The following is a 26,585-nucleotide window of genomic DNA, read 5'->3' as shown; positions in this document are numbered from 1 at the left end:
TCAACATGCATAACATTATGCGACTGCAGAAAATAACTGAAATGTTCGCATCTACATTTACTAGCATTAAGTTAGCCAAAAAAATGACTGGGAGAAAATTAGCTCCTTCGGCATCGGTCAGTCTTCTCCGCTTTCAGCTGCCTCTATCTTTCAAAAGCATCTTTTAAACAGATCCTTGTTTTGTTTCTGACTTTGTCATGATGTTTGGAATTAAAATGAGGCCTTTGTAGGTTTAGTAACATCAGACATTTGTGATTTGAATTGTTGGTAACTGGCAACCTGGAGGCCAAAAGTCCTGCCTTCGTGATTGGTTGATCGGTGGAGGGGCGGAGCTACAGACCAAGACACTAAATGCGAACATCAATGTTATCTCCGGGCTGACACGCTGCTTTTGAAATGACAAGATTCTGGCTGGCCTACTGTTGACAGTGGAATAAAGCTGATTTCTAATGTCTGATGGCATATCAGAACTGTTTATGATTATTTTATATTCACTTCTTACATACTGCTCCTTTAATGTGGCCTCAGGGTCAGTTCCATATGTAGTAAACCACGTCTGCCATGTCTGTGATTTGTTTTAGTTCCCTGTGTTTCAGCCATCAAACTTTAAAAAAATAAAAGAATCTTGACTTCATATATTACAAACAATAACATTTCAAACATTTCAGCATTTAGATTTTGATAACGCCAAGAATTTCAGGATACACAACTGCTACGAAGGTGTTTGTTGAACGTCCAACTGATGGGCGCTCGGCCACCAGCCTCGCTGTTTGAATGAATATTTACTGACGAAAACAGAAATGTAATGTTGAAAATGTTAAGATGCAGAGCAGATGTCTGCAGTCTTGAAAAGATTGTCAGTATTACACAAGAATTCAGTGTATTGTGGTTGGAATGAGAGCATTCGGAAATATAATCCACTGATATGTCCAACAAGGTGTTGGAGGATGGTGGCAGAACAGTCCTGGAATAGTGTCCAGGTCAGAGGAGCCTTTGCTGATCTGTGGAGAAATGAGCTTGCTCTTATTATTCTTTCCAGCTTTGACATTTGAAAGTGTTTCAGCCCCCTGAAGAGGGTGGTGGTATTTACCTCTTTGGATTTTGTTTATGTTGCAGTGGCACCAGTTGGAGTTGGGGATGGGCCTCAGCCGGCAGCAGCATTCTGGCCGAGTTCGGGACCCTTCACCTGGAATTTGTCCATCTGACAGAGCTGTCCAAGAATCCCATCTACACCGAGAAGGTGCAGTATTGAAATCAACGCTCCATCAATTCTAAGCACCATTCTGCAAATTTACTGTCGTTGTCCCGGAGTTTTCAAACTGCGTTTCATTGCCTTCTGGTTAATTTCTCGGCACAGTGCTTTTGGGCTGTAAATCCATAAGGCGAATGAAGTGGAGGTGTGGATGTATGGCAATACTCACACCATGGTTTCTCTGCAGGTGATGAATATCCGTAAACTCCTGAACAAGATTGAAAAACCCCACGGCCTGTACCCCAACTTCCTCAGCCCAGTCAGCGGCAACTGGGTCCAGCGTAAGTGTGGTTTCAGGATTTTTGTGCGATTTTTCAATGGTAACGTCGTTAAATATGTGGTCAATTTTCACCTTTGAGGTTCAGGTATAATATATCGAGTGAGGTGTTTCCATGGTTATTCTGAGTTCCGCTGAAGTTCAGGGCTCTTGAGTTATGACACTTGGCGTTCCTTTTCTCTTTTTTTCCCCTCCCCAGCTCCAACTCTTCACTATAACTTTCACTCTCCTGACAGCTCATGAGTTGCCTCAAGTGCAGGAGCTCTTTTTTTTTTGCTGCTCGTCTCTGTCATCCAGCCATCCGTTTACCTCCTTTCATTTTTAATATCCCCCTCAGTGGGGGCTGTGTGACTCCCATTGCCAGTGCTCTGGGTTATTAAAATGATAATGAATTCAATTACCTGAAGAAATTGAATCTTTCTGATTTACCTGAAATGAGTTTGGGGGGGATACAACACGATTAGATGAAATGTTGCCGGGAAAGAAAGGATTGTAATCTGGATAATTACAGAGGCTAATTGTTGTTGGCCAGAATGAAAAGAGGTAAAATTATATGTGATTATTCACACAAAGGAAAGAGAAATCTTGGCTTCGCAGCTCTCCCACATCGTTCTTTGTCAAGCGTGAACACAGCTAGTGATAACCTTGCGGGGGTTGTATGTGCACGAGTGGATTGCGTTAGCATGCACCCCTCTGCTTCCTGATCACATTCATCTTGATGAGCGAGCAGGAGGAAACACAAACTGAATATCCCTTGCGAGCTTGATGTGTAGATTTAACTGCCTGGTGCCATGACGATGACACAAGCAGCATGTGACTTGAAGGAACAAAGTTGGAATAAAAAGGACAAGAAAATTAGGAGAAACTGTGATTAAAGCAAACTATGATGATGTCACAGAGACCACGTTACATTTTTAAAGCTTAATGGTTTGAATGATTCAGTCATGGCCTGTTCTAATTCACACGTTCATTATGGTTATCTTTATTCTGCCTTGTAGATCATGTCTCCATTGGAGGCCTTGGAGACAGTTTCTATGAGTATTTGATCAAATCGTTTCTGATGTCAGACAAGACAGACGGAGATGCAAAGAAGATGTATTATGAGGCAATGGAGGTACGAACATTTCCTTCCTTTTCTTATATTCTTCTTTTCCCCATTTCACAGAGCCACAACTCTGAGGTGCAGTTTCAAAAGACACACTGATATTTATTCCAGTCGTCATGCATGCCTTTGGTCAGCTCCGATTTGATTCCAAGCAGCTATTCTAAAGTGTCTACATGCCATAAAAGGCCTTCTTTAAAAAATTATTAGGTCAACAAAGGTTATCAAAAGGTGAATTCTCTACGATTGGTCGACCGTGATAAGAAGAAGCCACTGTGATTAAATGGATGAACGGTAAACTTAAAACTCAACCTATTCAATGTTGAGAAAGACTTTTAAAATCCACACTGTTGTGAGAGATATTCTCAATGGAGCAGTCACGAGGAAAAAAAAGGATCACATCTGACAAGGAGGGTCTCTTTGCACTGCATAATCTGAGCTTAAATGGAAACTCTTTCCTTTATTTATGAACTATAACGGAAGATACTTTGAGAATGGCCCATTGGAACAACTGCACAGTATAAATACGGTTAAAACCCTCTGAAGCTGGCTGTTTTGCTTTTAAAAAGGCTGTAATGTCAAACTAAAATACATTTACTCCAGCTCCAATTACAGTATCAATGATAATACCGCCGGATTGCAAGTCAAAGGAATTAGACTCTTCCTCTGTGCTGTGATTTACTTTGATTTATTCAGTTATAAAGTGAGCCCGCGAGCAAGTCGTTAGCATTTGAGGAAATATAGAGCTCTGATCCCATCTTTCCACTGATGGAACTCAATTTATATAAATTTTTTAGCTGCTGAAGTTTTGGCTCTGTGGTGAGACTAAAAGCAATATGCAGTTGGTGAGTGCTGAGAGAATCAGTGTCTTTATATTCACCTTCTCTGTCTATAACACACCCAAAGGACCACTTACTTACATGTGCATTTTGGCAACAAGTAAAGTTTCCCACACTGTCCTGTTTCAGGAATCTGTTGCGCTGCTGCTTTTAGCTGTTTTTCAGATAAAATATTTCTCCTCACAGTGACAACGCAACAGAAAAAACATACAACCAAGCTCTGTTCTGTGTGCCTATCACTGCATATGAGTCATATAGCACTTTCCTTCAGTGCGCAGTAGCAATTTGCTATGCCAAAGAGCTGTTGAGAATCCGCCCACAACAGTTCCAAAATGAGCACAGCTGAGCTGAGTAGATACATAAAAAACCAGCGGAACCCATTAAGTGGGCCACCCGGTTCTTCTTGTCTCAATGCTTGTCAGCTACAAAATCCATGACGGGTCACTTTCAACATTCCTTGGCTTTTTTTTCTCCATAAACTTTTTAAAGGGGATATATTATGCTCCTTTTATGCAAGTTAACATGGTTCCTTGACATCTAAATGCAATGTTAGTAGCAGAAGGATTAAGCACAGTCGGAGTCTAAACACACCAGTTTCCCAACCCTGCTCTAAGCAGTCTTTGTACCCCCGCCTCTTCTGCTGGGAATGGTACCTGTGACGGTGGCGTTGCGTGATCGTGGCACGTGATGGAAGTCCAGGCAGTTACGTAGAGGGGAAGCCAGAATGGGAAAATGGCAAATCCTTGCGCAGGTAGCTGTGGATGTATGGGAGGAGATACAAGTGCGTGGGCGGGGTCAATTAAATCACCTTATCTAAGCGTCTAGGGGAAAGTCAAACGGAGTGTTTTGAGATGGATTTTCTTAAAAATAAGAATACTTTTTTGACATTTAAGGGGTGGAGGGCACCACAAATGTGCAGATATATATACTAAAACACCAAAAGTTTTGCATATGATGTCCCCTTTAAAAAACAATGCATTTATTTTAAAAAGAAACAGCATCCCATATTAATTTTGACAGTTCTTATAATAAAAATGGTCTGTTTCGAATGGAAACTGCAAAGTCGACTCTTTTGGGGGTGCGGGTTTGTGGTGAAAAGTATCGTTTAACCTGCAGACAGATGGTTCAGATGCAATCTACACGGCATATTTGCTACTGCAGCAATTTTACCTTTTATGTTCAGAATATACAGATGTAGTTGTCGGTGATGTAACTAAGTGTCTAAGTTCCAGTCCTTGAGGGTTGGCTCCAAGCCGGGTTTTGTGTCCTACCAGGCAGAAACTGCCTCCACCAAAGGAAGTGTAGCATTGTCTACCTGTAGGATAGAAAACCCAGCCTGAATCTGGCCGTCGAGGAGAGGACGATGAGAAAACTTATAACATTGACCTTGATCTCTCAATGCTGCAGGCGATTGAAGCTAACCTGGTGCAGAAGTCTCCAGGTGGCCTCACCTACATGGCTGAGTGGAGGGGAGGGATCCTAGATCACAAGATGGGCCACCTGGCGTGTTTCTCTGGGGGCATGATCGGCATCGGCGCTGATGACGGAGCACCGGAGAAGAGGCAGCACTACCTCGATTTGGCTGCTGAGATCACGCACACATGCCACGAGAGCTATTCTCGCTCAGGTGACAATCAGGGAGCGGAGGTCTCCATTTCTCACAGGTTTTGAGGTTTTCAAAGTTGTGTTTTTTGAAAGGAAAAGAAAACCTTTTAAAATATTTTCGCTGTTTTTTTCGGGGATGAAACATAATATTTCAAACCAAACGCTTTAAATGTGACTTAAAACTGTTATGATTGCAGTCATAGGAGTAAGAAAATATTTTCTATGGTAATACAGTCAATTTTAAGAGAGCTTTGCAGAAGAATTGAAGAATTAACGTCGCAGCTGTCAGACTTTAACCCGAGGTTGATACTGGTGATTAGACCTTGTTATAATCCAGGCAGATGAGTAATAAACTGCTTTAAAAAAAACGCCAGCAGCTAAACTGTCAGAGTCGGCTGGCAGATATTTGGTCTTCGCAACCTATAAATGAGGTGGAGACGAATTCTGATGTGACTTTGTTTGATCTCTTTCCTGTCATTCGTCTCTTTCAGCTTCAGTAAGCTATTGTGACGCATCGCATAACAGGTTCCTTCATGTGCTTAGAAGACTTTTGATCTTTCAGCCTAAAAGGTTTTTCTTTGGCACGGTAGCTCCCCACCAGCATCCTCATTAAAGCAAATAGATGGTGCTTAGCCACTCTAAGGATGAGCCGTGTGCAGGAAAGACAGACCGTGTGATTTGCTGTTGCACGTGTGCAAAGGGGCTGCAATTTGTCTGTGTCTAAATTACCGATTCCATGGGGAGACCGCTGTCGCTCTTTGGGAGCTCTGCTGCCCTCACAGATCCTGGCGGAGGCTGGGGCTCTAAAAGCAAGCAGTAGGGGGAGGAGAGGAGAGGAAAAGGTCACCGGTCACCGTGGTAATAACCTTTTATTATGCAGTGCGATGGGCATATCTACTGCTGAGACGTAGGAGCGGCAGTAGATTAAGGATGACAAAGACTGACTGTGTCGAGGCTTAACTGACGGCTAGGACTTCTTCCTGAGCCCAGGTGTTGGTGCAATTCCTGTGTAATTTAATCATCACTCACTCAGTAGAGGCAGAAGGTGAACGTGGCAGAACCTTTCGCTGGAGCTCTCACTCTGTTTGTCTGGCGCAGAGTCTTTTTGGACCGACGAGATCTGTTGGAGCGGTTTCATTCATCCAAATGGGATTTTGGACCGACAGCTGCTACGTGGCTTCAGACTTGTTCTATCAAGCATGTTTAAGAAAGTTGAACAAGTTTAAAACACACAAGTGCTGGTGTGAATTGACTAACTACTGCACTCCTACAACTACTACTCCTGCTGCTATTACAACTAACATTACTACTGCTCTACTAGTAATACTATTACCCCTGCTTTCACTACAACTAATATCACTACTGTTGCTGCTGCTACTACTAATATTACTGCTCCTGCTACTACTACTGTACTGATTCTGCTGCTACTACTGCAGCTACTACAACTGCTTGTACTACTAATGCTACTACTGCTGCTGCTGCTGCTGCTGCTACTACTGCTATTACTACTTCTACTTCTATGACTGGTACTACTACTGCTTCTACTTCTGATATTACTACTCCTTCTGTTGCTACTACTGCTGCTGCTACGGCTACTATTACACATGCTTCTAAATGTAATATACAAGCTGCTACACAATCTGTCTGTAAACAATCCCCGCTATGTGGGATTTCCCAAGTGTGACATACTTCATGTAAGCCATTTCTTTAAAGAGCATGTGGCTATACATTTGACTTGATTGAAAAAAGGGGCAAAACACTCTATAGAGATCAGGCTCTGTTGACAGGATGTCCTGTGACTAAATCAGAAGGTGACAGGTGGGTTTATCGATGCCATCGGCTAATTTAGTGGGATGGCTTTTATATTGTTGGTGACCCGTGTTGTTCCCCTAATTCCCGTTAATGACCTTGCGAAAATACGAAATACCATGGCAACCCTTTCACGGTCGCGAAACGACCTGCGCTGACCCGGGCGACACGCTATTGTGCAGCGTGAAAGGGGCTCTATTCATCAAGTCTCTGTATTAGGCAAATATTATACATACTCACTCGAGCTGACCTGATTAATGACACATGTCCACTGTCCATCAAATGGTCCAAATTCCCAATCAGTGACAAAGCCAATCAACAAAATTCTGGATGAGAAGAGAGAAAGACAAAAAATTAGAAACAGCAAATCGAACACACGGTAACGATCCTTTATATCTTTGTCGGGCTTTCTGGGCTAAGAATGGAATCAGACTGCAGAAATATGACTGCAAAGGGGGGAGAATATGTTCAGAAAATAGGATGACAGGTTTTGTTCACTTGCAGACAAAGGAAGACTCATTCTTTAGTTTTATCTGGTTGAATTTCTTGTCTCTACCAGCCACTAAACTGGGACCTGAAGCATTCAGATTTGATGACGGAGGTGAAGCCACGGCAACCAGGCTGAACGACAGATATTACATCCTCAGACCTGAAGTCATCGAGAGCTACATGTACATGTGGAGACTGACGCATGACCCCAAATACAGAGAGTGGGGATGGGAGGCTGTTCAGGTGAGACATTCAACTAGACACTAACATTTGAGTTAATATAATAACGTATTCACTATTCACAATTAAATAAATGAATGTTCCAGACTGGTGGAAGGTCTGTCTAGGTCTGTATCTTTCAGCACAATTTGAATTTTATAATTTGTGCTTACCTAGAATGGCAAGACCCCTTAACAGCCTTAATTTCCCTGAGCCAGGTACATTAGTATTATGTGGCACAATGCATTAGCTTTCTAGATCAATCAGTCCTGAGGTGGAGGTTGGACAGAGAGAACCATTTTATTAATATGTGGCAGTCCACCGGACATTAGCTGCAGTAAACTGGAGAGAGCTGGTACGATAGATTTAGCAGTAATTTGGTGCACACAGAAGCGGAGAGATCAGGCCCACGAGTTTGACGAGCCTTTAATTATCGGTCACAAAGGTTGGAATTGGTGCCCGGCGCTTCTCTACATTAACACTGAGCATTAACACGTCAAAGACTCTGTTAATTAGCCCGTATAAGCCATTCCTGTGTAACAGGAGTAATAATGTGCTAATCCACCTGGCCAGCTCAGCTACTCTCTATTAGCCCTTGTCAGATTTGGCATTGTGTGGGGTTGACTGAGTAGCCAGGTGAAAGGTTCACCATCCTCCACCATTTACTCAGTTATGATTTTGGTTGCAATTTTAAGTTCAGTGTTATAGTATTGGCCAAAATCATGGTGCAACATGTAAGTGTGCATAGGATGTCATCACTAGTGATGTCAGCTCCAGTGAACACTTGTTTTTGTTTCATTTAAATGTAACCTTAAATTGTGATGCCGGTCAGGCTCTGGAGCAGCACTGCAGAGTGGAGTTCGGCTTCTCTGGGATCCGTGACGTTTACACCACAGCTGTCAGCCATGACAACATGCAGCAGAGCTTCTTCCTCTCAGAGACACTCAAGTAAGCCCTCTGCCACCTCACCATATCCCCTTCTCGCATATATGGAACATGATAAAATCCATATTGTATGAATCCAATATCCCAGATACACAAAGTAATTTAGGCTCCAATGTTGAGGCTCCATCTTGGTCTACTAACTGCTCTCTCTGTACGAATACTTGTATAAGATACCCCTCTGAGGTGATTGCAGTCACACTTTGACTGTATTACCCCTAATTTCAAGTGTAAAACACAGAGAAGAGATGTGTGCAATTCCAGAAGATGGCTTTATTCCATATTTGTGGGTTTCTGTTCCACACAATTTTAATTACTGGACAAAGTTACCGAAACAACATTTATTACCCGTCGATAGAAAGGTTTACTTTGACATTGAGGTGCTATTCTAGGCAACCAGTTCCACATTCCAGCAGGTTTTTCTGTCCTACCAGGTAGAGAACTGCTACCATCCCGGGTGAAAACATGGAAAACCCTGCCAGAGCACTAGGTTGCTGCCCCTGTATAGAGTAATAACCTTGCCACACTAATCCTTGTGTTCTCTTAACATATTTGTATAAATACTGATGCAGCTTCTCTTTTCTGGATACTTGAGTATTGCTCTGTCATAGCCTAAATCAGACATAATTATTTTATCAACGTTACTCAACATTTTTTAACTGAGTTTCGACTTAGTGTGCTATATATACAATATTAGAGGTATGGAACCATAAAGTGACTGAAACTTTCATTGGGCCTCAGTATATTTCCAGGTTTTGATCCCACTTTGAATGTTGGAGGAGAGGCAGGGCTTATTTCTATACCGCTGCCTGCCTCTAGAGGCAGCTCAAGATGATTTTCCATCATTAATGTATATTCGATATCACAGCACATTTTATGTGTAGAAACAGTACATTTTCAATTTGAACTAAATGGAGTATTTTTTGTCTGTGCAGGTATCTGTACTTGCTGTTCTCTGATGATGACCTTCTCCCACTGGAGGACTGGGTTTTTAACACCGAAGCCCACCCGCTGCCCGTCATTCGCAAGAGCTGCCTGCAGGACGAAGTCACACAGGAAAAAACTGTCTCCGAATGACAGCGAACACCCACAGAGAGCAAATGAGATAGTCACAGATGTGCACAGTCACACAAGTATTCCAAACACCAGTTGAAGGCAGGTTCAGGAGCATCTTTCGAAGCTGTTGCTTCCTTCCAGGGAAGGATGGTGTCTTTTATTCTGATTGTAAATTCTTTTTCGCTGGGCTATCCTCCTGATCGCACATCTTTTTTTGTGGACAATCAAAAGAAACATGACTTTTTGTGAAAAGAGCACCTTTTTCTTTCCTTCTTTCCTCTGTGAGGAAACCAGATAAAATTGCAGACCCAAATATATGGGAGGAGGCTTGACCAACCTACGGGCCATATTGTTAAAACATGAAACATATAGAAAACCACTCGAGTTGAGCTCTTTCATTTTGTCTTTTTGTTAATCTGAGGTGATGGATGTTTTCCTTCTATCTTGTAATTAGCTTTTTTTCCCCTTCGTGAGTACGGTATTTGACCAAAGGTTTCTTTGCATTTCTCTTTTCCAGTTTTGGGTTTTTGCTGAAAGAAAGTGAAAGTTACCAGAGCGACCGAAGCGTAACCATTAATGTATAGAAAAATACGATCCTCTTGCAACCACCTCCAAACTACCGTTGATGTCATGTTTCGAACTGCAACAAGCTTGAATTAAATAATTTTTTTCAGTTTGGAGGTGTCAAGAAAGTAACAGTGTCTTATGCATTCGGGGACCATTTATTGAAAAGATCAATGTTGGATTGGGTTTCTTCAATACGCTTGGGTTATTTTGTAAATGGGACACCAGGGATTCCCGAAGACTATATCTGGTAGCTCTCCTGTTTCCATTGTAGTTTTTTCCGCTTCACCCTGCCTTTACATATGAAATCACGCGGTTGCCAACGGTGATGTTGCCAGTCTGTCCCTGAGAGATTTTCAACACTGTTATTTTCATCACTGCTGTCCTGCACAGTTGTGGAGCGAATGTTCTGTACATACAGATGAGTGATCTTGTAACAGCTTGTGTAGACCTTGTTTTGTGATTTTTCATCTTTTGGGGTTTTAATTTGCTTCCCTCAGGTGTTTAATTAAAAAAAACTGTTCAGATTTAACTCTAGTTACAGCTTATATTAATTATTGTTATTAATTATTCTTACTGTTTGATTTCATTGTTAAATATTTTTAAAATATTGATGATAAAAAAAGACGTGCAAATTTGTAAACCTAACCTCAGCTGTTGTGTGTGTTTCTTTTAAACCTGCCTCATATTTTACACAATGTGTGTAGGAAAACATTATGGGCTGACTCAGTGGCAGCTGATGATAAAGATTTTTGGGACACACTTGAGGGTTGGGATAACAACACAACAAAAAAAACCTACTTGAACATAAATGACTTTATGATAGAACGCTGTCATTTCACAACCAGTTCTTCTTTCCTTGAAGAGCCTGGTCAGTGCTTGCAGCCCCTCCTGGGTTATGGTGTTTCTGGGAAAAGTTTTAACTCTTTTCAATGTCAAGAAGCACCTCTCGGCTTCCGCTGTGGTCATAGTTGTGGTGATTCTAGATCCACGGAATTGGTCCCCAGCACCACAACGGCTTCTGAACACTTTGCTGTAGATGAGACCATGTTCTAGATTCAGCTTGCTTCCATTAGGCATTGCATAGGCCTTCAATGGGCTGTGCAGGACATTGCAATTATTTTAATTATTTTTTAATAATTTTTATTTATTAAAAAAAAGCACAAATACAGTAGTGATTAGGTGGAACATCCCTGGTGGAACATGACAACAACATATTAAAATGGTATTTCAAAACTTATTTGCCATCTAACACACATCACAACCTCCAATGAAAGGTGGGCTTTGACAGACAACATAAACATAAATCTTGTCTGCAACCCTTAGATGATCCTCCAAAATGAGTACCCAAAGCCTCTCCTAGTGGCAGAGAGCCACTGATTTGTTCACAGATGGAATGAAGAGAATATTTGTAAAGGATAAGGAGAAATCATGACAATAATAATCAAAAAGGGGAAAAACAATCGTGATTAAAAGTTCTTCTCCCGGAACTTGGCATAGAGGAGGTTCACATTTGATATGATGTGATAAAAGGTTCCGGAAATAAGTCCTGATGATCCAGCAGCATGGCCATGGCTTCATCATCTCTGATGGTACAGGGGTCAAAGTCACCTGAGTCACAATGTTCTCAAAACAATAAATGTTCTCAAACATAGTAATAATGGCTTAGCTGTAAAGGTTCCATCTGTCATTGTTGGCAGTGTGTGGTTCAGTATTTTATCAAGAACTATACACTTTGGTGATCTGGGGGAAAACAGCTGAAAAGCCCAGCAAGGTCAGAAAAATATTCTTACCTTTGAGAAATGTGAGAGGTGGCCTGTTGCTTGATCAGGATAGTTGATGTGCAAAGCAGTGGATATAGTGGGCATTTGGCACACATCCAATGAACACCTGCAGTGCCCCCCCCCCATCATCTCACTGGCTCTATCATACGCCTGGCAGATTAGTTTACTTTTCCAATCCTCAGGAAAGATGGCAGCAGGACATCTTAATGCAGTGACAGATATAGCTGACTGCAGAGGAATGACCACAAAGAACTTTCCTGCATGCTGTGTTTGACATTAACGAGTGTAGTAAAAGCACAGATTGGGGTTGTGTCGAAATTTCTGCTGTCTCATCGGCCTGGGTTGATCGAAAAAAAACACTCTTTTGTGCCTTTTTGAAGTTTCCTTTAAAACAGTGTCCTTATCAAGGTAGTATTTCAAAAGTCGATCAAAGAGGCAACAAAATCTACCAACTCCCGAAATATCCCAGTTTTAACAGAGGTCTCACTGTCATCATGACCATAAAAAGACGATCCAAAGCCCCGCCCTGTGAAATTTCAGACATTCTGGACATTAGGTGGCATTTTTTGTGTCGTTTCTTCCTTTTCCATTAAATGCCATCCATATAGCTCTCATCTAATTGTTCAGCAATCCTATCCCTGCCCACAAAATTTAGCTTCATGCTGTTGTCAAGATGGTTACAGCTACTTCCATGCCATTTACATTTTTAGAGAGGTATCAGTTCTTTAAGCCCCTTTGTTGTCCACAAATACTCAGTAGTAACTTTAGTAACTTTGGCCACAATCACTTTCTGAAATCTCTTTTGCTGCTGCCATTGTCTCTCATCCTGTCATTGTTTATGTCTGAATCTTCCATTTGCATCATACGTTTGAGTGACAGATACTCCTGCATGTCTACACTGCCAGAGGTGTGACTTTGATTGACAGGTATCAGAAATCAAAGTGACTGGATAACGAATGACACAACAGTGCTGAATCACATAGAGAATCTTTGAGTAACCTATTACAGACTGATATTAAGTCACATGTATGACAAATGTTTACATGTACACTAATTTTTTGGCCAGACCCCCTCGTTATTGAACTCTATGTATTCCAATCTACACCAAAAAAAAACCCAACCCCAAATCAAACCATTATTGAATGGGGGTATCATGTTTCGATAAGCGACATGTGCTCCAAGCTCTTGTTTAGATGGCTGGTATGTCAGAGGGTGCCATCCACAAGCATGAATGTAGCGGTACCAAGCTGCTGAGTGACCTGCAGTCGCTCTGGCTAGAAAGAGAGCTACTTGTTGTGGGGGCCATCAAACATAACCCAGTCATAAGCATGGTGGCTGGCCACTGAGAAGACAGCCAGGGCATATGGGGGCTGCAGCAATGTTGTGTTTGTGGCGAATGGGCGTGATAACAGACACCACATTGTCCTGTCCTAGGGTAAACTGGAGACAAAAATTGAATCACTCTAAACGGTGGTTTAGCCTGAGTGGTATCTGGCTGAATTGGCAAGGTGAGCGATCAAGGTTTATTTGTGCCCATACAGGTATGTGTGCCAGCATGTACAAGCCCAGAGGCATGCCAGCACCTCTCAAACACCCAAGGAACAGCATTACTCCGCAGGACTGAGTGCAATGGAGGCAAAGGTAATCATTTTTTCTCAGTTACCCTGGAGTTGGGTCATAGCTGCGCCTATGGTAGAGGCATCATGTGTCACAAGTGTTGGGTTGGCTCATTGAAGTGCGGCAGGGCGGGGCTTAACTTGAGCTGTGTCTTAAGGCAACACACAGTTTCAGAACAGGCAGGCGTTGAGAGCCAGGGCTCATCAGTTTTTAGTATTCTGCACAGTAGAGCCATTGTGTCTGGATACCAGGGTAGGAAATGCAAGAAAATCTGTAGTAATGTCTAGGTAGGAGGCAACTTGGGCTGGTGACATGGGCTTAGGTATTCACTGGACGGCTTCGGTGTTCGAGTGAAGCTGGCTTATGCCTTCAGCTTAGAGGCAAAACCCCACATACTTGACAGACAAGACTGCAAAAATGCACTTGCCACCGTTGAGTGTGAGGTGATGCCCAGTCGGTGCATTCATCGTGTGTGGTGGCATTGGCTCCATTGACCACCGTCATGAAGGTAGATGGCCACGCCTGGGATCCCTGCCAGGACGGAGGACACGATTTGCTGAAAACAAGATGAGCCTGAACTCCAACTAACCCCAGCAATGTTTTTGCACCAAAGCTCACTGTTGTGGGTAAGGAATGGAGTTAGTTTGCAGCTGTCTGAACGTAAAGGTACCTGGAGGTATTCCTGGCAGAGGTTCAACTTTGTGACAACTGTTGATCTGTGTGACTGTGTGAGCTCGTCTCCAGTTGGTAAAGGGCAACAGTCTTTGCACCCAACAGTTTGGATATCCATGGCTAATAATGTTGACATCAAACTTGCTCCGTAGCTTGGGTGAGATGTCATCCTGCTGGGCAGGTCCAATGACGAGCAGCAAAAGTGGTTGTACCACAGACGACACATTAGTGTCCACCTGGGGCTGATGAGTGAAGGTCAGAGGCAAGCCAGTCCATTGAACAGTACTGTTGCCATGATGTGGATCGCTAAACTCATGGGGTCATGCTGAGAGAAGCTCAGGCTATTGAAAAGCAGGCTGGCTCCAAAGTGTGCTACACGGAATGCGAAAGGCTGGCAGAGCATTTCCTACATATCACACTGGCAACTGGAGGCAACAATGTCGATTTCAGAATTGCCGTAACCATGTAGGGTTGTGGGGGTGGTTTATGGTAGAAGAAATGCTTCCATGTTGCCGAGTTCAGCAGTGACACAGTGGCTTCTGTGTCCAGGAGGACAGGGGAGGGATTCCACTGACTGTTAATGAACAGGGTTTTGAATTAAACTAATCCTGAGCAGATTTTGTGAATGAAAAAAAAAATGCTCCAGTGCCTCCTATCAACAAGCTGTCACTGATCTTACTATATGTCTGATTTATGTGAAATTTCATGCTGTGACGATTTAGGTTTGAGAGGAACAACTTACAAGCCAAAACAAAGCAAAGACACTCTGTTTTCTTGCATTTGTTTCGACGTTCTTCACGGATTATTTGAAAGAGGTTCATCTCAGCATTGTGGATAAGTTCCAGCCATCGCAGGCAGAAAATGATACGAGATTAGTCATTACACCTCTCTCCTGGAGCTGAGGCAAAGCCGAATTTAATCGGCTTTGTTGCCTAACCGTCTTTCCCAAATGATTGAACATCACCTGAATGGTAATTTCAGCGGGGCGGCCTGGAGTGATATATCAGCGGATTTAAATAGAATCAGCATGCGTTATTGACATGATTGACATTTAATAGTAATATAGAAGCTGCTGCTTAAATGTCACGGAAGTGGTGACATTCATCTTACTGTCACCTTCAAAGAGAACAAATGCGAAGGTGTGCGAGTTCAACTGCTGCAAAGCGTTATTTAACGGTATAGCTGCAGCTCTGCTTCTGTGCAGGGACGCCTATGGCCTTCATTTAAGGTACCTGGAAAGGTGAAAGGTGTCATTTGTACAATACACATCACCAGAGAACTGAACATATGACATTGCCAATGATCGCGAGGACATACATTAAGAGCACCTCACGCTTTCTCCCTCTTCTGCTCCTCCAACGGTCCCCAAAATGTCAAACATCATCACAACGTTACAATCAGGTTGCTAGGAATTTGAGCCAGTAGAAGAAAAAATAAAACAGCCATTAGTGGATCAATTAATAAGACATAATAATGATTTAGGAATGTCAAAATTCATATCAATTATATTACTACAGAATACAAGGGAAACTTCCATCCAGCTGATTTGGTATTTAAGGCTACTGTTGTCGTTCGCAACACATTTGGAAAGAAGTCTGTCAGCATGTGAGCTGATAAGCAAAAAGGACATAAACTGATATTTTAGCTGCTGCATGTGGAGATGCTTAAACTGTCCCACATTCCCATTTAAATTGAAACGTCAACATTTTCTCCATCGCCTGATATTTAAACCAAGATCGTCCAGTCATATTTCTCTGTCAACTCCACTCCTATCAGCAGGTAAATGCCAACCAGCTAATTTATTTTTCTTCCTCTACAATTTTGACTTTTTGAAAAGATTCCTGTTTGTAGCTCAAGGTCACATGATGGCCATACTGGCCTCACAGCCAGGACAGGAAGTGGAAACACTGGGTTACCGTCATTCATACAAATATGGTGTATGAAAAAAGTTTCACCCATCATTGCATTGCATTTTCAGAATATTTGTTAAAACCCTAATGCAAATTTAACCACATGTCAACCAGCACAGAATCCATGACCAATATTAGAGAATAACTTATTTAACGTACATATTTTGCAACCTCCAGAATTTAGATGCATTTATATCATTAAATTAGACATTTGACCTAACGTGGACCTTCCTAGTTGAGCAACAATGGTGTAACTAGGCAATTTTGAGGGAACAGAAAGTCCTGCTGCTTCAAATGATTGCTCCTGCGGTAATTCCCTCAAACAACTGTGTGCTGGTGTTGAGGTAAAGGTGTGCAAGCATATGGGATGAGCCTTTTATGGGATGGACTTTTTTTTATTTTATTATATATGCCTGTATGGTGTCTCTAAATAACACTTAACTTTACTGCTTCTTTAAAATGACATTCCCAGGTACATGGAAGTGGAAGTGAAGGTAGAAGAAAAGGTCCAAGACAGGAGCAATGACATGGAACTGAATGGCTATCATTAGGCAGGAAGAGGGGCCCATAGAGAGCCTGGGATGTGAGGAAATTGCCCTTTATATGAGTATAGCCTCTCAAATGGATTCCTCAAATTACAATTTACCTGCAACTTCATCACACGTCACTGCTTTCTTTCTCTACCCCTCATTTTATTTAAAATTCAAACCCATTTCACAACGATGATGTTGCTATTCAGCTCTGATGTTTGGAAAGAAAAAGGGGGCACCGTTAGCAATAGTAAGCATTCTACCTATTCAGATGTATTCTATGACATCACCTCCCACAGACTGTAAAAATAAATCTAATGTAAAGTATCATGTCAGTATCTGAGATAAACAAATTTATAATAACTTTCACATCTTTTGATGCTCCAAACACAGCACTTTGTGATAGGAGGCCTTACAAATGAGGCCTTAATTTTAAATTCCTTTCTTCATCTCCTGTTCTCTTTCTCCTCTCAGGTTGTGTCAGACCACTTTCATGGTTTGTTAAACATATTTAATAGTTTCCCATTTAAAGCAAAGGATAGGAGTAAATGCAGGAGGATTTTCATGGTAATTTGTTAACTCTAACTTTGATAAACCACCAGACTGTGCATGAAATAAAAAACTAATCCAAAAAGTGTTCCATAAATGTCAGCTCTAAATTACTAAACTATTTCCTCACCATCTAAGGTCAACATTAAAGAGATGCCTATGCAGTAAAAGTACATGAAACAGTTGAAAACTTAAAATGATAATGTAAAATACATTAAAGCAAGTCAGAAGAAATATGTTGACAAGGCAACATATTCATTTTTCCATAATAATGATGCTCAATCATACATTGGTTGGATGAAGAAATACAGATAGTTTCTACAAGTGAGATGAAGATTTTTGTTTTGGTAAATAAACAGTTTTAGGGACTTTCATGTTTTGAGGCCTAATGACAACTTGAAAGTTGCTTTAAAATCAAGTAAACTATCAGACAATGCATTTGTTGTTGGGGTCATGATATAAGTAGCATTACGAACTGCCATAACATTCATGACTGAAAATATCAAAACCTTAAACAGGGGAAAGTGAATGAAAGCTCAGATTCCTGGCTAGGTTAAAAAAAATAGGACTTAGTACATCTGATTAACATTCAGATTAGCAAATAGTTGTGATCTATAAATATGGAATTCATAGTGATTTGTTGTCCTGATTTTGATTCTGATTTCATTTGCAATGATAAATTTCATCCAAACCTGAAATGCTGAATTGAAACCTGTGTTTATGCTTGGGACACATCAAGTCATAAACAGATTTCTAGTGTGTGTTTCCATACACAGATTTGCCTGTATATGAAATGAACAGATGCTGCTGCTATCAGAACGTCCTGTGCACCTCTGCTCTGCCAGTATATGAAGGTGCACCAGGCTGGTTGCATCTGCTACTCATGCTGCTTGTTAACTCAGGAACGGAGGTACTGCTGCATAATCAGCTGCAGAGGTCTCTAAAAATAACAATGTCAGGTCAGGGGTTAGAAACAGAGCATAGACTTGTGCAACATTCACATATCTGTAAATGCTGCTGATTAGCTGTTTTCTTAGTTAGATGCGTTACGACATAAATAGAGGGAGAGCTGCATATTTTACATAGTCATGTAAAAAGTTTAAAGACTCTCTTTTTTCCAGTTAAATGTTAAATCCTTGACAATAATGAATATGAAGCAAAGCTGTTAACACTAGCCTCTTTCAGCTAAAGATGCAGCAACCCCCATTTGCAGGTGTGATCCCTCTAGAGTCCCTCTCCTACCAGTGGATGCTAATGATGACCATAAATACAATGCAGGTATTTCCATAAGTGAGGTGCATATATAACAAGGCTTGTTGATGTCAAGTGGGATGCACTAATGTTTAACTAGAACTGTGTATTACAGTTGAAAATACATTAGCTAGCTAAATGCCTTCAAATCATTTGTATGTGCCATTGTACACGCATGTATATTCCCCAATGTTTATTAGTGTACTTGTCCACATCCATCTTACATCTAATTTAATGAGCTTCATTGATTAAATACATTTATATGGTAATGGTAATTGACATGGTGCCCATTGTCAGAAACATTCACTTGCCAACTACATTCTATAAAGTGACGTACCCCACAAATGTGTTCTGCTGTTCATACAACACATAACATTTCATTACAAGTATGTTAAATCTTATAACGAGCATTAAAGCAACTTTAGAATTTTACTTGTGTGGTTTTCAGGGTCATACTTTGGTTCATGCGTTCAGTGAAATGCAGGTCGAAGAGAAGAAATATGCATAAAGGATAAGACAATTTATAAATATAGCAGAAGCTATAAATAAACTATGTAATTGAAGGAAAACATTCATTTTAAAATATACATACTGTATATCACAGTGCAGAAATACATCTAAATATGAATAATAAAACAAGTGTATCAATATATAATACAATATACATCTACAGTAATGGTTTAGCCTTCTTAGGTGTGTTGTTGCAGCAGTACATGGACAGAAACCGTTGAACACTATCCTCTACTTGGTGACTGTGTTGTGTTGGGGAAGCTGGGCATTGTCCAGGATGGAGCGAAGGTTCTCCAGGGTCCTCCTCTCTGCCATTACACATTACAGCACAGAAGAGCACTAGTGACCCATCAGTCGCAGTTTTCTGCAGATGGACCCCGATCTTCTCATAAAACTTTGAAACTTCCTGTAAAGATCGTTCCATTATTTGGTTTCCTGTCAAATCCCAGGTATTTACAGTATAGGTTTCCACCACCTCTACCTCCACCTCCACCTCCACCCTTTTGATGTACAAGGTTGCTGATGTGGTTCTGACCTGTCTAAGTCCAACACCATCTCCTTGGACCTGGAGGTGTTCAGCTTCAGCTGGTTTGACTCCACTAGTCCTCCAGCAGGCTCCTGTACTGCTCTCCCCCTTCTCTGACATAAGCGACTATCTGGATGCTTCACATGATTGTGATAGTACTCAGGGTTAAAGTGGATGTAATCCATGGTCAGCACCCTAACCCTAACCCCCCCTGGTGCTCCAGTACTGCTGATCACAGATGAACAGCCCTTAAGTCTCATGTATTGTGTTCTTCCCTGTAATCCATCTCACCAGATATGGTTCCTCCCTCTTATCTGTCAGCTTGTCACTCAGAGTGGGGGAGGATGACTGATTTTGAAGCACTGAAGAATCATTATTCCAGCTCCGCCTTCCACATCCAGGTACATGTAAGCTCTGTGTAGCAGAGGATCCTCCATGCTCATCTTTGACTGATATGCTGACTGCGGTGGCTCCTGTGCATGGTGGCCCTGTGGTGTGAGGAGATAAAAGATCAGCCTTTTGATGGTCCTCTTTGTGGGGGACATAACAACAACTGGCCTGCAGTCACTTAGCTCACCTTACAATCAATTCGGGGAATTCTGAAATGACAAGGCTTGGTTGGGCTTTATGACTTATGCTGATATAATCAGGGTAGGAAAAGAGATTGACGGGTTTTGATCATGAAGACAGTCTTCACAGTGAGTGTTGTTTTAGTACAAGAAGATACATCTTTCAATTAAGGGTTTGTGTGTCCTCAGACTTTGTATAATCTTCCTTCAGGAACACTGAGGCCTGGATATCGGTGACAGGAGACCTCCGGGTCTGTGGGACAGAGACATTGGGCATCAGGCTAGCCCCTGCAGCTCCTCTAAGCTGTTGGGAATGTGGAGGGTTATAAAATGCATTTACAATAATGAGGTCTCCATGCTTCTGAAGAGCTCTTCCTGTCAGCCCCTCCTCCGTACAAACTATAATACGTTGCTTATTAGCCACAGCATTTTGTAATGTGCAATGTTGGCTCTCGATCTGATACTGGTTCCATTTGCTAAGTTCAGACGAGAAATTATGGTCATAGACGTATCTACTTAGATCTAACAAGAGAAAAACACTATTACCTTAACTTCTGAAATAATACTTTACTATTAAGTTTTTTTTAAATAAATATAGATGCGTAGTTATTATAGTGACTACTGTTATAATAAATAAATATTTTTTTATGGTGAATTATTCATATTGACTGTCATAAAATGATGCAGTGGAAAAATATCTGATTTATGTCCAGTGCAGCTTGATATGAATTTATTGTGCAAGATGTTATCCATGTTGCATGCGCTCAATGACACACCAAGGTCGCGGCTCTCTCACAGCAAGACAAGAACGCAGTTTGCTCTGAATCAAAAAATAAAATTATTTTGATGACTATTAGGATCTTGCTAATTGCCCATGAAGTCATTTCCATAAATAAAAGCTCTTGCGTACTGCAGAGGTCCCATCTGTTACACAAGAGTCATCAAACGAGTGCAGGGACGTTGAGTGATGCTCCTCCTGGGGCTCATGCTGGAATACTCCTCCACAAATGCAAATTCTTTCAACAGTCCATAAAACACACATTTCAGTATAAGTGTACAAAAGCTTATAGTCATCAAAGCAATGTCAGAGTTTTTCTTGTCTCATCATCCAGACTGGAATATATCATCAGTGATAAAGTACCCTACAGCACTTTGTTCTTCAAGTCCATGTCATTTTCCCAGCTTTCCTTACATGTTAGCTTTAGGATTGGCGGTATGTATGATATGATGATTTGATGGTAAATGCTGCTTATGCTGCGGACAGGTTGCTGAGGCAACGTGCTGAGGTAGTCCGCTAACCAGCACTGAGCGCTGGCCATGTCCAGGGGGTAACAAAGAAGCCTATTTGAAACCTGAAAATACCTCTCCAGAACAAACAATAATTTCCCCAAATGCAGCCAACACTAGGGCAACCTGTTTACCGTGCTATCAGGTCATGTTTAACATTACACACTTTACAAGCAGGATCTGTAGTTTTCAATAAGCACACTGATAGTATCGAGATGAGGTTTTTTTTCTTTTTTGCTCACGCAATAATGGCCAGTGTGACACGTTGCAAGGCAGCAGACGATGCAGTTGAGCGAGTGTTTGATATAGTCGAGCATCTTACTCCATCACGGATGATCTGAGAAATAACAACAGATGGTGTTCCATGAGTGGTGGAGGAGGACAAACAAACAAACAAGAAAAAAGACTCTGCAACAAATGCTTGAACTTTGAGCTTTATCGTGATTAATGTGTGTGTGTGTGTGTGTGTGTGTGTGTTTGTGCGTGTTCTAGCGGGCAGAGTTCAGCATTTTCACAGGCTAGTAGAGCAGGCCTGTCGTCCTCCGGAGGGAGTGTGAAATTGTCAAATATATTTGAAAAAATATGATGATCACTTATTTGCATTAGAATACATTTAGGCTCCCACCTCTAAAACCTTTAACCACAGGGTACCAGAATTCTGGTACCCTGTGGTTCTGAAAATTAGGTGATTGAGAGACTCAAAGATGGAATTTTGTAAAGGCTCAATTAAGCAATTTTATACTCCATTTGAGGGCAGACCATATTACTCCCCGCTGCTTTCCGCTTCAATTCCTGCTGTCTGCCTTTTTTACAGGCTTTGATTTGATATTGGTGTACAAAGAAATTAGTCTTAAGTCCACTGCTCTTTTCAACTGCAGATAATTGTCTATTTGAGGTTTTTAGACAGAAAGAATAATTTGAATTTGATGAAAAAAGTCCTCCTAAACAGCTGCTCGGGGACAAGCAGAGTGGCCGACTTGAGTGCTTAAGGGAGTAAGTGAATCGCTTCCTCCAGAACACCATGAGCGACCCACTGAGGGGTCAAGACCCAGGACCCAACTGAGCGCTCATCAGCCCTGCCCCACCATCAGCAGAGTTCAAGTTGGCAGAGCCTAGTTTGAAGGAGGTTGAAGAAGTCATCAAGGCAGCCCATTATGCATCTTCCCCGGGCCCCAGTGGTGTACCTTACCTTGTCTACAAGCGCTGTCCAGAAATTCTCCGGCATCTGTGGAAAGCCTTGAAAGTGATCTGGCGAAGGGGGAGGGTAGCCGACCAGTGGAGGTGTGCTGAGGGAATTTGGATACCCAAGGAGGAGGACTCAAAAAACATCAACCAGTTTCGGACTATCTCACTACTGAGTGTGGAAGCGAAGGTGTTTATTAGCATCGTCTCCTGAAGACTGACCGAGTTTCTCCTCAAGAACAACTACATTGACACTTCAGTGCAGAAGGGTGGGATCCCTGGAGTCCCTGGCTGTCTAGAGCACAATGGTGTAGTCACATAGCTCATCAGAGAGGCCCATGAGAGCAAAGCAGAACTAGCGGTTTTGTGGTTGAACCTGACTAACGCCTACGGGTCCATCCCACACAAGCTAGTTGAGCTTGCGCTACACCTACACCATGTTCCCAGTAAGATCAAGGACCTGATTCTGGATTACTATGATAACTTCAGGCTCAGGGTCACTTCAGGGTCAGTAACCTCAGACTGGCATCGCCTTGAGAAAGGAATAATAACAGGCTGTAGCACCTTCGTCGTTCTTTTCGCACTGGCGATGAATATGGTGGTAAAGGCAGCTGAGGTGGAGTGCAGAGGGCCTCTATCCAGATCAGGTGTTTGACAGCCCCCCATAAGAGCCTACATGGACGACCTTACCGTCACAACAACATCAGTCCCAGGATGTAGGTGGATCTTGCAGGGTTTGGAGAGACTCATCCTATGGGCCAGGATGAGTTTCAAGCCCACCAAGTCAAGGTCCATGGTACTGAAGAAGGGGAAAGTGGTGGACAAATTACGATTCGTAATCTCAGGAACTGCAATTCAATCGATCACGGTGCAACCAGTCAAGAGCCTGGGAAAGCTCTTTGACTCCAGCCTGAAGGACACTGCTACTATCCAGAAGTCTACGGAAGAGCTTGGAGGGTGGCTCACTAAGGTGGACAACTCTGCCCTGCCTGGTAGATTTAAAGCCTGGATCTACCAGTACTCCATCCTTCCCAGAGTCTTGTGGCCTCTCCTCGTGTATGCAGTCCCAGTAACAACAGTGGAATCCTTTGAAAGGAAGATCAGCAGCTTTCTGCGTAGATGGCTGGGTCTTCCTCGCAGCCTCAACAGCGCTGCACTGTACGGGACAAGTAACTCCCTGCAGCTACCCTTCAGTGGGCTCACTGAAGAATTTAAGGTCGCACGCACAAGAGAAGCCCTACAGTACAGAGACTCCAGGGACTACAGTACAAGGTGTCATCAGCCGGGATTGAGGTGAAAACAGGAAGGAAGTGGAAGGCAGAAAAGGCAGTGGAGGTGGCTGAGTCACGCCTAAGGCAAAAGGCACTAGTTGGGACCGTGGCAACAGGAAGAACAGGCTTGGGCTATTTCCCAAAGACCCAAAGTCAGCCATGCCCGGGGCAAAGAGAGAAACCACCTACTTCAGGAGGAGGTCCGAGCAGGCGTGGAGGAAGAGCGAGTGGGTTGGGCAGTGGGACTCTGGCAGCTGGGGGCATGGGCAAGGTGGGAGAGCACGTTAGAGTGTTACCTGGTCAAACATCATGCAGGCAGACTTCCACCGTGTCCGGTTCCTTGTGGCGGCAGTCTACGATGCCCTCCCCAGCCCAGCAAACCTCCATGCGTGGGGAAAGAGTGAGACACCCACCTGTTCCCTTTGCTCCGGAAGAGGCTCCCTGGAACACCTCCTTAGCAGCTGCCCAAAGTCCCTGGCTGATAGTCGCTATCGCTGGCGCCATGACCAGGTACTCAAAGCAGTGGCTGAGAGCATAGCCTTGGCCATTAGCACCACCAAACACCATCATGCTCCGAAGAAGGCAATCTCCTTCATAAAAGCTGGAGAGAGACCTCGTGCAGGTCCACAGATAACAACGGGACTCCTCCACACAGCTCCTGATTGGCAACTGCACGTTGACCTGGGAAAACAACTGATATTCCCCCAGCACATCGTAACAACATCTCTACGGCCAGACATGATCATCATCTCAGAGGCTTCGAAATACCTGATCATGCTGGAGCTTACAGTGCCCTGGGAAGAGCGGATTGAGGGAGCCAACGAAAGGAAACGTGCCAAGTATCAGGAGCTGGTGGAGGAGTGCAGGGGCAGGGGCTGGAGGACCTTTTACGAGCCCATAGAAGTTGGCTGTAGGGGCTTTGCAGGACGCTCCCTCTGCAAAGTCTTTGGCCGAATTGGGAGTCACAGGGACAGCCAAAAAGAGGGCCATTAAATCCTCAAGTAAAGCTGCTGAGAAAGCCACGAGGTGGCTGTGGCTGAAAAGGGCAGATCCATGGGTTGCTACTGGGACACAAGCCGGGTCTTGATCACCCTGGCTGGGTCGCCTGGGCAAGGGTGTATGATGTTGTGAGACCCGAAACACCCTATGAACCCAGGATACATTACTGATGATGTGTCCCAGTGCATCCAGGAGATGTATCTTTTAAGTAGAAACATGTAATAGATTCCAATAAATTTAAAAACCTTCCTAAATCCTTGATGCTTGCTCAGACTTTGTGGAAGTGAAATAAATGCATTGCACTTCGAATGCAGCTTTTCATTTTCAAGTGCCCTCTTTCATTCCTCAGGTGCCACAACCTTGTGTGTATTTTACTTCCTGACACTTTGTGTCACATGTCCAGAACTGACCAATCACCAGACAGGACTTAAACAGGTAAATATGAGTGTCAGAAAAGGCAGCTCCAATAACCCAACCGAATAAATGTCAGTCTGCAAAGTTACATAAAGTAAGTACTTTTCAATGGGTTTCATGATATATTGCTGTTGATTGCCCAATTAAGTCTTCCTTCAAGGTTTGGGGTTTTTTTTTAGGTGAGAGACCCAATCATCTCTGGATGTAGGGTTCAAATGGAATTCTTGTGCTGCTCCCAGATGATGAGACAGGGAAGTGACTGAAGAGATGTTTAAAATGTCAACAACAGGTACTGTACGGCCGTGTGGGGAAATATGAGAGAAAGTGTCTTTTAAGATTCTCATTGCTCACATGGACTGAACATTTGCTTTAATCATTGGTCTCATAAAATACACACAGCCACACGATAATGTAACGTGTTTAATGGAAAATGTCATTTACAAAACAAATGTTAGCAAATAAATCAGTGATAAAGGTATTTATCAGCATTACCTGAAGCACTTTGAGGGATCTACTATTGTTGTTTTTCAGGGGATTTTTGAGTGCTCCCTTGTGCGAAAGGACAAAAATGAGAAGAATTCATCTGCAGTCACGACGGTCATTACAGCATTCTGAGCTGATGTCTTTGAGGAAAAGGCTTTGAAAGAAAGAAGAATGGGAGCTGAGAGCACAACATCTACATCAAGAGCAAACATTAAGGGCTTGACTGTGCTATTCCATTTTGCCTCCAGCTCTGATAGTCTTCTACTTCCTCAGCCTAACCTCATTTCTTGTTGTTCATGCTCCAGTGTGTATTCTCTTACCAGTCTTTTGTTCCCCTTTGTGCTTTCCTCAGATTTAATCCACATATGTCACCGAGATTACACGCGTTGAACAGACATTAGGGACCAACTCTGAGGTGGGTCTGAGGGTTGCCTGCTGTTGAGCACTACCTCAGTACTCTTTGATTTATTTTTCCGCTGACCTGATGACAGCAGATGTTTCATCATTTTCCTTCTTGGTTGCTGCCGCTCTAACAGGAAGACGAATCACGATCTTGAATCTGCCCAAGGCATCGTGTCCTTTCATTTAGAAATTACACTGAATACGGGCCTGGTGGTTTGAAACACTGCTTCTAAAAGATTTTTATCAAAAGAAATGCAATAATGCAGAAAAGGACACATATGCGTTTGTCTACTATAGAACCAGGAATACACTCAGATTATTTATTTTAATTTAACACACTGGAGCGCATTTTTAGATCACAACTGTTGTTTTATTTAGAGTATACACAAAAACCCAAGATGTTGGTGACATAGGTATCAATGTACCAGAATCCAAGTAATCATGATCACTTTACTTACTTATTCCAGTCATCATT

General features: G+C 42.5%; 1 protein-coding gene and 1 pseudogene across 2 annotated transcripts in view; both read left to right on the top strand.

Moving 5' to 3' along the window:
• The window catches only part of LOC130532885 (mannosyl-oligosaccharide 1,2-alpha-mannosidase IA), a 129,313-nt gene extending 118,511 nt beyond the window's left edge, over positions 1 to 10,802 (top strand). Inside the window, exons 6-12 of one of the 2 annotated variants that reach the window (XM_057045806.1) lie at positions 1,114 to 1,240; positions 1,440 to 1,533; positions 2,528 to 2,643; positions 4,878 to 5,097; positions 7,444 to 7,616; positions 8,425 to 8,540; positions 9,470 to 10,802. In XM_057045806.1, the coding sequence (XP_056901786.1) occupies positions 1,114 to 1,240; positions 1,440 to 1,533; positions 2,528 to 2,643; positions 4,878 to 5,097; positions 7,444 to 7,616; positions 8,425 to 8,540; positions 9,470 to 9,611 (988 nt within the window). In that variant the 3' untranslated portion in view covers positions 9,612 to 10,802. The remainder of the gene's footprint in view (positions 1 to 1,113; positions 1,241 to 1,439; positions 1,534 to 2,527; positions 2,644 to 4,877; positions 5,098 to 7,443; positions 7,617 to 8,424; positions 8,541 to 9,469) is intronic. The other variant, XM_057045807.1, reaches the window with a different exon arrangement.
• A 10,805-nt stretch (positions 10,803 to 21,607) lies between these two features.
• On the top strand, positions 21,608 to 24,899 carry LOC130532470 (uncharacterized; annotated as a pseudogene).
• Positions 24,900 to 26,585: the final 1,686 nt, after the last annotated feature.

Source organism: Takifugu flavidus, chromosome 10, assembly GCF_003711565.1.
Source record: "Takifugu flavidus isolate HTHZ2018 chromosome 10, ASM371156v2, whole genome shotgun sequence".
Taxonomy (NCBI): domain Eukaryota; kingdom Metazoa; phylum Chordata; class Actinopteri; order Tetraodontiformes; family Tetraodontidae; genus Takifugu; species Takifugu flavidus.
Note: the sequence above shows the minus strand (reverse complement) of the source record. Positions and strands in the feature narration are given on the sequence as shown.